A 12424-nucleotide genomic window follows, 5' to 3' on the forward strand; every position below is an offset into this window, starting at 1 on the left:
TCTATGATCTGTTTTTTAAATGTATCTACTGTCATTGTCACAGTAACTTTGTCACTGACAAAATATCTTGCAACTGATGACTGCAAAGTTCTCTGCTCCTTTGTTTGGCTGGAAGAGCTGGGCACTGGTTCATTGGTTTGGATGCAGTCTCTCTCATCCACTGCTTTCAGTACTTCTGGATGAAAGCGCTGTAAATGTCTCTTTAGATTAGAAGCTCTGGTAGGAGCATTTTTTTCTTTGCCTGAATATGCACTCATCTTGGCTTCACAGCATTTGTTTTCGTCTGGATCATTTGTCATACACTGACAGACATAATGTTTTCTATCTTGAGTGATGGTGAAATGTTCAAATACAGCTGATTTAATGTGATCCTTCTTTGACACTCTCAGGTTTTTAATTCTGCATTCACAATCCAAATGACAATTGTTTTTCCTAAAAACAATTGTACAAAATTATTGCCAGGTCGTACAACTGATATAGTGGTCAGTAATACTGTTATTATTCCTCATGTACTCACAGTTAACTGATGCAAAGTTTGTTGAAAGGATAATACTTCTTACAGTCTTCCTCTTCTGAGTAGCAGGCAGCTGTGAGATGCTTGGAAGACGCACACCTAGTATGATCTAGTCTAGAGGAGGAGCTTTACTACTAAGAATTTGCAACACATTTTCACTTTCAGTTTCATACATTGTAAGTAGGGGGGTTGGGGCAGCATGAGGTTAACCAAGTATAAGATTAGATAAGGGCAGTGGAGAACAGTGACACACAAGAAGTAAGAAATGTCTCTATCTCCAGCAGAACTGCTTATCACTGTTGTTCATAGTTTGATAGAACATATATATCTGAGTAACATTTATAAAATTCATATGAAAGTTCAATTATGAAATATTAATACAATTTTTTTAAAGCTGGAGTCGGAGTCGGTACATTTCTACCGACTCCGATTCCAACCAAAACTAACTCCGACTCCACGACTCCGACTCCACAGCCCTGCACAAAACTGTAGTTGGCAAAGGAAATCTGTTGTCAGCGCTGCAGTTGTAGGGAAATCGATTACGGGGCAAGAGAAGTGGACTCGTCCTTGACTTTGAGGGTGTTTCCAGGATAAGGTCCTGCATGAGCAAGGTCAACTTAGTATTCTACTTGGACTGATTAGTCTGAGTCAGAAGTGGTCCCCAGGAAATCAGACAGGGAAGAGGGTAGCAGCATCATGAGCTTTGGCTTTTCCCAGGAATGTCTATGGATGCCAAAAAGGATTTGTAGGAACTTATCCTACTTTTATTGTGAGCATAGATCTGGAATAGACTCAAGTTCTATGTCGGAACATTAATTGACAAGCTGGACTGGCAAGAACTCTAGGAAATAAACCATATAGTAGGAGGGCATGGCCAGGTTAGTTCCTGAGGGGTATTTGAGGGGTCCTGAGCAGGCAGAGGGATAGGGAACTGTGAGCGTACAGAGAGCCTGGTTGACCACATGGCAAATGTTTGTTGAAGTACAAACGAAAAAAGTGGTTTGGTATCGTGTTAGCCAGTAGAAAAAAATATATAAAGTGCTCTCAGTGAGAGAAACAAAATAGGAATCTTGTGGGTATGATAACTTTTAATGGCTAACAAATAATAGTGAATGATGTTACAAAGCAAGCTTTCGAGACAACTTACGTCTCTTCATCAGGCTGATATAACAAAATATTTGAAGAAACCTTATTTATATACAGTTTAAAGCACAGGCAAGGTGTGATACATGGACATTTCAATAAACAAACAATGAGCTTGAAGAGAGAATCCTTAATTAGGTAAGATTACATAAGTGGTGTAAAAGTTCTGTGAGATCAAAGGGCTATTTGGAGGAATATTACCATATCTGAGCTATTTCCTCCAAATAGCCCAAGGTGGTATTTCCTGAAGAATAGGTTGCAAAAAAACCTTGAAACGAGTAGAATAAACCACTGTCAAACTTTATTAACCTTCTGGAATTTCATCATTTGGGCAGCGCGGACGAAATCCACGTATTCCTTGCAGAGTTCTGTTTCAGATAGTCGGTGACCGACTTGTGGATCTGGAGCAGCCCTTATCTATACATGCTTTGAATACCCACTACCAGGTGAGCAGTTTTTTGTCAAACCGCTTACTGTATTTGTGGGAGAAGACCCTATATTGCGCTTGTGTGTGGCAGAAAGACAACTGCAGACTGGATGTTTTTAACGTGCAGAATGACCAGGAGGATTAATGCAAGCAGAGGAGTCACTGGCAGAAGTGAGGATATGGCTGAAGCCAAAAAGAACCCCAAGGAAAAAAGAAGCACCCCCCACCCCCCAAAAAAAAAAACAGTACAAAAAGAGCTGATTGACAGCAGAAAGCCTGGTCTTCATTTCCTCCCTTTGCCCACCGATTAAGGGGTGGGAACTTAGAGGAAGGACCAAGCAATCTAGGGTCTTCGGATACCAACAAGCTTATGCCTTTGGTGACATCTTAGGATTTTGAAGTCACTGCAATCTAATGAGCAAAAGCCCTGACCACCAGGTGATGCATGGAGATGTGGGGTCCGCAGGGAGGAACACAACAGTGGAGTGCATGGAGTGTCCTCATTGAAGTGACAGAAAAAGGTGAGGGACATCCATGCCACTTAACACAAATGGGCTAAAAAGTAAAAAGAGAAGGACAAAAAACGCAAAAGACCATGCACAGATTTTGTCTGTTTAAGCCACGTTCACACATTCAGTATTTGATCAGTAATTTACATCAGTATTTGTAAGCCAAAACCAAGAGAGGAACAATCGGAGGAAAACGATAATAAAAACACGTCACCACTTCTGCATTTATCACCCACTCCTGGTTTTGGCTTAGAAATAGTGATGTGAAATACTGACCAAATACTGAACGTGTGAACGCGGCCTTACAGAGACACTAGGCTAAAAAATGAGCTGTGCAGTGTCTTAGGAGAGGGTACAGCCCACCAGGCAGAGTAAACACTTTTTTTTTTTTATTACTACAAGTCGTGTCAAGGGCGAATACCATGGTCCAATTTCACCCAATCCCAAAAAAAGAAATGAGCATGATCTAAAGCAGGGTTCACCAACTCCAGTCCTCAAGTCCCCCTAACAGATCACGTTTTCAGGATTTCCTTAGTATTGCTCAGGTGATAATTGCATAACCTGAGCAATACAAAGGAAATCCTGAAAACATGATCTGTTGGGGAACCCTGATCTAAATCCAAGGATGACCACACAGTACAGAGAATATCAGTGCATAAATCCTCAGTCCCCTGTCTAAATGGAGCTAGTATTTTGCTTTTATGTCTTCTTCTCCATTCATTTATTTTGGTCTATGGGATCGCTAGTGTGCATGTGTGACCACAGACAGTAAATGGAGCACTAGCATTCGCAAAGACAACATGGATTCCCTTTACCGTGGCTCTACCAATTACACATTTAACACATATCCTGTTCGCAGGTGAAAGATTTGGTTAGTGACATACAAAACAGTAGGAACAAAATACAGTTTGAGCAAAATAAGCCAGCAACAAATTTAAAAGCCATGCTTGTGCCTGTCGTTTTAGGTCATATACATCTGTTTGAACCCTTGGTCTGCAGAATTCTATTTTTTGGCTTCAAATACATAGTTCTGAGTCCTTTAAGGAGTAACTATGACACAGAGACACACAAATAGTACAAAATGCCATTAATGTTTGTACAGTGTTTTGTTTGTACAAACAAGGCTAAAGCAACATTAGAGAATGATCTGAGTCACTAAAGTCCATTGGGCTCTCCCTACAGGACTCGCCCTTCAAATGAATAAATTCCCTCACTGTAGACTGACACCTGATTTCTACAGCAAACTTTAACTGAATAAAACATTTTTTTTTTTAAGAATCAATGCTCTGCAAAAATAAGATTTGGATATAGTGTGTTAACCTTTATATCTGATACTTATTTAAATACATTTTCTTCTAGAAACTATAATTTACAGAATTGAACAATAGACCAAAAAAAAAACAAAACACAAGCTACACAACGAACTAAATCATAGTTAAAAAAAAGTATATGCTTCCAAAAGATCAAGGCATATTCTTGTACTTCTATAAGTGAAAAATGTACAACATATTTACCTCTCCTGTTCCATAAGGCCAAATAACCTCATTAAGTAATAAAGCGTTGGGATAGACATCACGTAAACATCTTGTGATGAAGGTTCCCATGCCAGAGCCAGTGCCACCTGCCATACTCATTATTGTGATGAAACCTCCTAATCGATCGCACTTTTCTGTTTCCTTTCTAACCAAGTTCATGATAAAATCCTTATGTATCGGTCCATGTGCACAGAATCTATAATTATAAAGTATTAGAAAAAAATAAGCCATTACCTTATAGCAAATTATGTATAATACTAAAATCCTAAGTCCTCTATAATAAACTTTATTTAGATTTTTCCCCTGTTTAGGCACAGGACAATCCATGTGTGAGGTTTCTAAAGTTTAAGTTAAATTTTCCACCGAAAGAGTTACCACTATCTCCAGTATAGGTGATAATAATAATAATAAATTTTATTTCTATAGCGCTGACATATTCCGCAGCACTTTACATTTCAGAGGGGGTTTGTACAGACAATAGACATTACAGCATAACAATAATCACATACAGTAGATTATAACAAAATACCAAGAGGAATGAGGGCCCTGCTCGCAAGCTTACAGTCTATGGGGGAAAAAGGGAGACACGAAAGGTGGGTGGTAACAGTTGCCCTGATTGTTTGGACCAGCCATAATGTTAAGTGTGTAACAGTACAGATACAGTGGGCTGATGGATGCATAAAGCATGTGGGAACATGATGCGGGGAACCTGGTTATGGTAAAACTTTTGGCTGTGCCACACAGGGATAGATTAGGTTAATGTGTTGAGGCGATAGGCCAGTCTGAATAAATGCGTTTTCAGGGCACGCTTAAAATTGTGGGGATTGGGGACTAATCGTATTGACCTGGGAAGTACATTCCAAAGAATTGGCGCAGCACGTGTAAAGTCTTGGAGACGGGAGTGGGAGGTTCTGACTATTGAGGATGCTAACCTCAGGTCATCAGCAGAACGGAGGGTGCGGGTAGGGTGGTATACTGAAACAAGGGAGGAGATGTAAGGTGGTGCTGAGCTATGGAGGGCTTTGTGGGTGAGGGCAATAAGTTTGTACTGGATTCTGGAGTGGATGGGTAGCCAGTGTAATGACTGTATGATGGATGTTGGATCCACTGCTGTGACCACTGTGATAGATACAGAAGGGATACCAAGTCTCCTGCTCATTGCGCTCCACTCCCATTGGTGTGGAATGCGGTGAATATTCATTTTTCTTAAGTAGCGGGCACACGTGACCAGTGGCAGCTGCAGGAAGCCGGCGGCTGACACTGTGCGGGCTGCTAAACAGCAATGAATACTCACTGCCCTCCACGCACATAGTCCCGGCGTGGAAAGCAGTGAGTATTCCTGCAACTGTCTTTCGGCTTGTCAGCAGCACACGATGTCCCTGCCATGCGCTGCTTACAAGCATAAAGCAGCTGCTGGCACCGGAACAAGACGTTGCGAGGGAGCGCAGAAAGGTAAGTGTAATTTTTTTTTAATGTTTTTCTGATGGGGCCATGCATACCAGGATGGGGATGGGGGTCAATCATACCAAAATAATGATGGGGCCATGCATACAGGGATGGAAGCCAAGCATACCAGGATAAAGATGGGGCCACGCATACCAGTAAAGGGATTGGGGCCATGCATACCAGTACAGGGATGGGGGCCAATCATACCAGGATAAGGATGGGGCTGTAAGGTGGCTAAGTTGGTAGTCGTGACAATGGGCTGTACTGTTCCCACACCCTGGCACCCCACAGATGAAATATAATGTCCCTTCTGCTGCATGTGTAGCGTGCACAACAGTAAACTCACATTTACTGTCAGCGTCCCCTCGGCTTCTGTCACGCCGGCTCTGCTTCCATGAGCTTCCCAAACCATTTCAGAGACAATGTTCTTTTCCAACAGTTCAACTTTACTTGGCAGAAGGGTGTCCATCACAAATGCAGCATAGTCTATACAGAGTGGCATCTCAAGCTTTCCCTGCCTTCCCGGCACCTTCTATTCCCCTCGGCTTCTGTCACGCCGGCTCCGCTTCCATGAGCTTCACAAACCATTTCAGAGACAATGTCTTTTTTCAACACTTCAACTTTACTTGGCAGAAGGGTATTATTCACAAATGCAGCAGTGTACACAGAGTGGCATCTCTCAAGCTTTATGTGCCTTCCTGGCACCTTCTGTTCCTTATAGCAATCCCTGCTTCGCCTCTGGAAATCCCTGCCTTGCTTCCAGACAATCTCTGTCCCGACCGTGCCTTTAGGCCCACCAGCTTTCTGCCATTCCCCTGGTCTAGCTTCGAGTTACAGGGCAATGGGGCTTGCCGTCTCAGCTGCCCCCTAGTCCCAGCCGTAAGCTTCGGATCCTCCTTGGAATGGTTCTGTCTAAGCTGGTGACCACCTGCACGACACCCAGTCTGGGGCCCCTTCCTGCCTTATCCCCACGGCTACCAGACTGCCTCTCTTCACTGCTGCATCCTGACTAACTACTGACCAGTAAGTGCCTCCCTATATCCCACTGTTCTATGCTGCACCACTCTATAGCTCCTCCCAACTGACAAACCCCTAATGGTCACTATATCTAGTCTAGACTCTGATTCCCTACCACTAATGTGCCCCACTAATCTAACCCCACTATTGTCCTATGCCATCTTCTACTTTATTCCTACTCCTATACATAACACATAGTATTAGATTAGGAAAATTTGTGGGTATCATCCGTGCTGCTGTACAAATACGATCCAGGAAGGTAGAAGATAAAGAATGGTGTTTTTATTTTCTCATCGCATTTCAAAGTCAACAAGACTTCTTCTTCAGGATACATAACACATATCACATACATCCACATTACAGTACATAAACAATACAGCAACATTACGTTAACATTAGTAAACGACAAGATGCCGCACGTGATTCATGTGTACAGTGCCCATGGGGGGGGGGGGGGGGGAGACACCTGTCCATGCATACCAGTACAGGGACGAGGCCCTGCATACTAGGAAAGAGATGAAGGCCCTGCATATCAGGACAGGGAAGAGGGGGACCCATTCCTACCAGGACAGGGAAGAGGGGGACCCATTCCTACCAGGATAGGGATGAGGGGGAACCATTCCTACCAGGATAGGGATGAGGGGGACCATTCCTACCAGGACAGGGATGAGTGGGCCATGCATACCAGAATGGGGGGGGGGGGGGGGCATGCATGCCAGGATGGGGATGAGGGAGCCATGCATACCAGGCTAGGGATGAGGAGGAATGCATACCAGGATAGGGATGAGTGGCCATGTGTACCAGGATGTGGAAGAGGGGATCACAGGGGATATTAAGTACAAAATTGACCACATTTTTTCGTCTTCAATTTTTTTTTTCTAATTTCCTCCTCTAAAACCTAGGTGCGTCTTAATAGTCCGAAAAATACGGTAGGTAAAACAATAGGAAAAAGACCCCAGCAGATAAGATGCTGGTGGCGGAGTCGCCACAAAAAACGATAGCAAGACCGCCAGCAAAACAGTTTCAGGAAAAAGACCACCAGCTTATTACTGTAGAGGCTTCACCGCTGGAATACAGTCAGTGTGTACATAGTCTAAGGGCTTGTCCACATGTTGAGTATTTGACGTGTTTTTATTTTTTCATGTGGTTTTGCTGTGAAAAAAATGCAGTGTTTTCCTGTGCCAGCAAAGAGAATGAGATTAAGGAATTCTCATGCATATGTTGCTTATTTTTTCTTTCCAGATTTGAAGATATTCGTAGTCATGCAGAATGTCAATTCTTTCAGCATTTTTTAGCCAGTCATAAGAAATGTGGAAAAAAAAGCAAAGTTTATTGCATATAATTTACCCAGCATTTTTCTTGCCAAAAGACAAGTATATGCTACAGACATTTCTGCACTAAAATTGTAATGTGTGCACATACCCGTAGTTAAGTGTCCAGTGTATTAATATCAGAGCTCTTACCAGCCAACATTTTCTGTGCCGTTTTGGCTACTGGGAATATGGTGCTATGTAGGGCTGCATATTAAGCTGACAGATACGCTTTAAGAAATCAGACTTGTTAGGGGCAATTGTGCCTATATAAAAAGGCCAAAAAGACAAGTCCCATCTCTGTGACTAGTGAAAGGTTCAAAATCACATCTTTACTGTTTCTAAAGGTACTGTCACACTTAGCGATGTACCAGCGATCCCGACCAGCGATATGACGCGGTCAGGATCGCTGGTGCATCGCTAAGTGGTCGCTAGTGAGCTGCCACACAGGCAGATCTCACCAGCGACATCGCTGGGGACGGGGGTCGCTACTTACCTGTCACACTATGCGATCCTGACGTCCTCCCGCCCGCGTCCACGCGTCGCTTGTCTCCACAGCAGGAAGCCCCAGCAGGAGCTGACGACGAGAAGCAGTCCTGAACGTTCTTGTGCGATCAGCTATAACCAGCGGGGGAGTGGGTCATAGGTAAGTATCAGACACAGCGATATCGCTAGCAATATCGCTATAACTGGTTTGAAAGACCAGCTCACCCACGTCTGACCTCACCGCACCTCAGATTGGTTGTTATGATTAAGGGCGTCTAGCCAGAAACGCGTAAACAATGTTCTGTTGTCTGAACAGCACTCAATAAATCACCAGAGCACTTCAGCTGGATCATTTCTTCTTTTATTACTAATATCGCTATAATGTCACAAGTTATAGCGATATTGCTAGCGATATCGCTTAGTGTGACAGTACCTTAAGGCTAGTCATATAAAAGATCCCATTCAGATTCTGATTTTAGACATTTCTGTTAAAAAAAATCTATCATGTGTGAACTCGAAGAGTTACGTAACAAGACTGCAGTGTCACATAGGGGTGCCATTTAGAGGGCACACACTCGGCAATATTAGGCCACCTTTAACAGACCCCCCTCTTTTAAGGGCGCTTGTTAGAAAGACTGGAATTAAAGTAATCACTTTTTAAAGTGTAAGATAGTAGATGGAACATACCACCGCAAAATAAAACTCCTCTAGGTAGCATACTGTGAAAAGTTGTTTAACAAAGGACTGCAATATATACTTCTTACCCATTTGCCCAGTTGTTCCCCGATCCCTGTTTTTGGGAAAATTGTGATTTCTCATTGTATTTCCATTTACCAGAATGAGCTGCCATTGATAAAGTTTGAGAAATTACTTTTGGTTCCATGTCAAGAAGTACAGCCCGGCTTACAAAATCTATAAAAAATAAATACATATTGTAAATACAGTAAAAGCAAAGAGTCATAACTTATAAAAGTCTGAGAACAATGTATACCTCCAGATTCTGTCTCATCAAAGAATCTCTCCCTAGATGCAGCTTGATAAAGCCCATTTTCCTTCCTGGGGCACAGTCCATTGCTGTGGAAATCATTGCAAATGGCATCAAATAACTCATAGCCAATTTGATTGCCACACTGGCCCAATTGTAGTGTAATAAGAGACATGCCCAGCTTTTATCTGCAGAGAGAAAAGGCAAGAAATATAAAAAATGCACAAAAGTATTCTAGCATATATACTGAGTAGTCTTTTCACTTAAAGGGAACCTATGATAACTTGTGCAACCGCTGTCAATCCTGGGGCGGAGCATGCGTAATAGTCCTGGGTACGTTGCAAGAGCTGAAGTCTCGATCAGTGCATGTGTGACCACCGGGAATGTTGGCATTTGTGCAAGATCTATGGAAGAGAACAGGATTACAGTGACTTAATACAGATGATAAATTTCCCACCATGCTCGCGTTGACGTCACATAGGTTAAGTGAGTTCATTGGCTGTGAACTCGCAGGACCTGTCTGACGGCATCATGAGCTGGAGAACTTTCTCACGCTCGCGGTGCTGTCAGTTAGGTAATAAGAGTTCACAGAGAGACACTGAGTACACTGTGATCAGTGTCTCAGCTAGATGACACACTGTATGGTAGCATCATGCAACCATGCAGCCTGCCATCTAGATGTAGCAGAGCTAGACCCATTGTGGGACAAATGGATTATCATCTCTATGGAAAGATAAGGAATATTGTCGTTTTTTATTTTTAACTCTTTTGCAGATGACAAGGGCATCAAGGGAATGGACGAGGTTGTAAGTATGGTTTAATTAAGATGTATTAAAAGGAGTCTGTGTCATTCTTTCAATTAAAGGATTTTATTCTGGGTGTCTGTGTTTTCATACAATGTTACTATGGGGTTAGTAATGGGCGTGTCTTATTGACGCCTCTCCATTACTAACTTCAGGGCTTGACATCACCTGACAATACAAAGGTGACATCAACCCCCTCCCAACTATCACCCCACTTGCCACCGTCTATTAATATCAGCCTACAGATGTCTGCATAGCCTTTACTGGTTATTAATTATAGGGGGGACCCCACGTTCTTTTTTTTGGGGGGGTCCCCATAAAGGCTAATTATACAGCTGTGAGCTGATATTAATAGCCTGGGAAGCTCCATGGGCATTACCCCCTTCCCAGGCTTCAAACTTCTGCCCCCAGTCGTCGGCTTTCCCTCTGCTGGTTAAGAAAATTATGCGGGAGCCCATGCATTTTTTTTCCAAAAAATAATCTGTTATTAATTAAATTCATGTACAGTAAGTTGCACACACATCTGTATATCTACCTATTCTATCTGTATTTATTGTATGCAATCCATCTATTCTATCCTGTCAGCTCCTGCTGTGATTTTACACTACTCGGCTGCTGAATTGCCAGCTTTATTAGATATTATATATTGTAAGGTAGCGCTTATTGTTTAGTGTTGGGGGACACTTACTTGGCAGCAGATTAATAGGGTCAGGCACAGGTTTTTCCACATAAATAGTCCATTTTGGTTTATTCAAACATCAAACCACTGTAGGCCATGTTACAATTCACAGGCTTAACACATAGTCCAGAACATTTACAGGTTATAGCTTTTCCTTGCAGTCCCTAAACACGCTGGTCCTGTCTGTCCAGTGACCGTGGGCAACCAGACGCCAACCAGTTCATTAACGTTCATAGAACCTCACAAGCACCAACAGTTATTTCCCTGTCCAGGGGTTACCTCTTAGGAGGTCCTGCTCCGCACGCTGACTCCTGTCAGTACTCTCTCTCAAGGAAGCTGCCGAACTGGCATCACCGTCCCAGACAACGCCTTGCTCACCAGGCCACCTGACAGTCCAGATCCACAGACGGACAGTAGCTCCCCCAATGCAGTGCCGTCACTGACTCTACAAACACACGTGGCCTATTCAGGATGTCCGTCCCCACTTTAGAACCGTCCAACACACAAGCAACATCGGGTGCTATTCAGGGATCCAACGCTCCTCCCAGGGTCTCCCAACACACTGGCCACCAGGTCCAGGGCCTCAGCGGGTGCTATTCAAGACGTCCGTCCCCTCCTGAGACCGTCCAACACTGATGCCTCACCAGGTCCAAGGTTGCAGCATGTGCTCCAGGGATCCGATTCTTCTCCCAGAATCTCCCAACACTGACCCTCCAGGACCTTGCACCCTGAACCATTCAGGTACACACTCTCTCCCCATTTGACCAGACCTCAGGCACATTATATCTTACATAACCATACCCACAGGTGAGGTATGGATCACATGGTCATGATCTCACTCCAGGTCCTTTTAACACACCCAGCCAGCCACACACACACAAACACACACAGGCTTTACTTTGGGCGTACAGACACACACCCCTGGGTGGGTTTGTAGGTGACTGGTCCCAGCCATCTCACCAAGTCACCTGGAAGTTTCCCTGATACACAGTAACAAACCCTCAGAAGTACCTCTGCTGATCAATACACGTTCCAGCTTCCATCACAAGGATGAAAATTGTAGATTCACTCTGAAGGCATCAAAACTATGAATTAACACATGTGGAATTATATAATTAACAAAAAAGTGTGAAACAACTGAAAATATGTCATTCTAGGTTCTTCAAAGTAGCCACCTTTTGCTTTGGTTACTGCTTTGCACACTCTTGGCATGCTCTTGATGAGCTTCAAGAGGTAGTCACCGGAAATGGTCTTCCAACAGTCTTGAAGGAGTTCTGAAAGATGCTTAGCACTTGTTGGCCTTTTTGCCTTCACTCTGCGGTCCAGCTCACCCCAAACCATCTCGATTAGGTTCAGGTCTGGTGACTGTGGAGGCCAGGTCATCTGGCGTAGCACCGCATCACTCTCCTTCTTGGTCAAATAGCCCTTACACAGCCTGGAGGTGTGCTTGAGGTCATTGTCCTGTTGAAAAATGTTGGTCCAACTAAACGCAAACTGGATGGAATAGCATGCCGCTGCAAGATGCTGTGGTAGCCATGCTGGTTCAGTATGCCTTCAATTTTGAATAAAT

General features: G+C 43.5%; 1 protein-coding gene across 3 annotated transcripts in view; it reads right to left on the reverse strand.

The window, feature by feature from the left end:
- Window positions 1-12424, reverse strand: part of TUBD1 (tubulin delta 1) — a 72165-nt gene that overhangs the window by 25727 nt on the left and 34014 nt on the right. For 2 of the 3 annotated variants that reach the window (XM_073573038.1, XM_073573044.1), the window contains exons 2-5: window positions 9647-9776; window positions 9379-9560; window positions 9152-9299; window positions 4108-4324 (exon numbers count right to left, since the gene is read on the reverse strand). In XM_073573038.1, the coding sequence (XP_073429139.1) occupies window positions 4108-4324; window positions 9152-9299; window positions 9379-9547 (534 nt within the window). In that variant the 5' untranslated portion in view covers window positions 9548-9560; window positions 9647-9776. The remainder of the gene's footprint in view (window positions 1-4107; window positions 4325-9151; window positions 9300-9378; window positions 9561-9646; window positions 9777-12424) is intronic. The other variant, XM_073573042.1, reaches the window with a different exon arrangement.

Source organism: Dendrobates tinctorius, unplaced genomic scaffold (genome assembly GCF_039654945.1).
Source record: "Dendrobates tinctorius isolate UK_male_01 unplaced genomic scaffold, ASM3965494v1 ptg000007l, whole genome shotgun sequence".
Taxonomy (NCBI): Eukaryota; Metazoa; Chordata; class Amphibia; order Anura; family Dendrobatidae; genus Dendrobates; species Dendrobates tinctorius.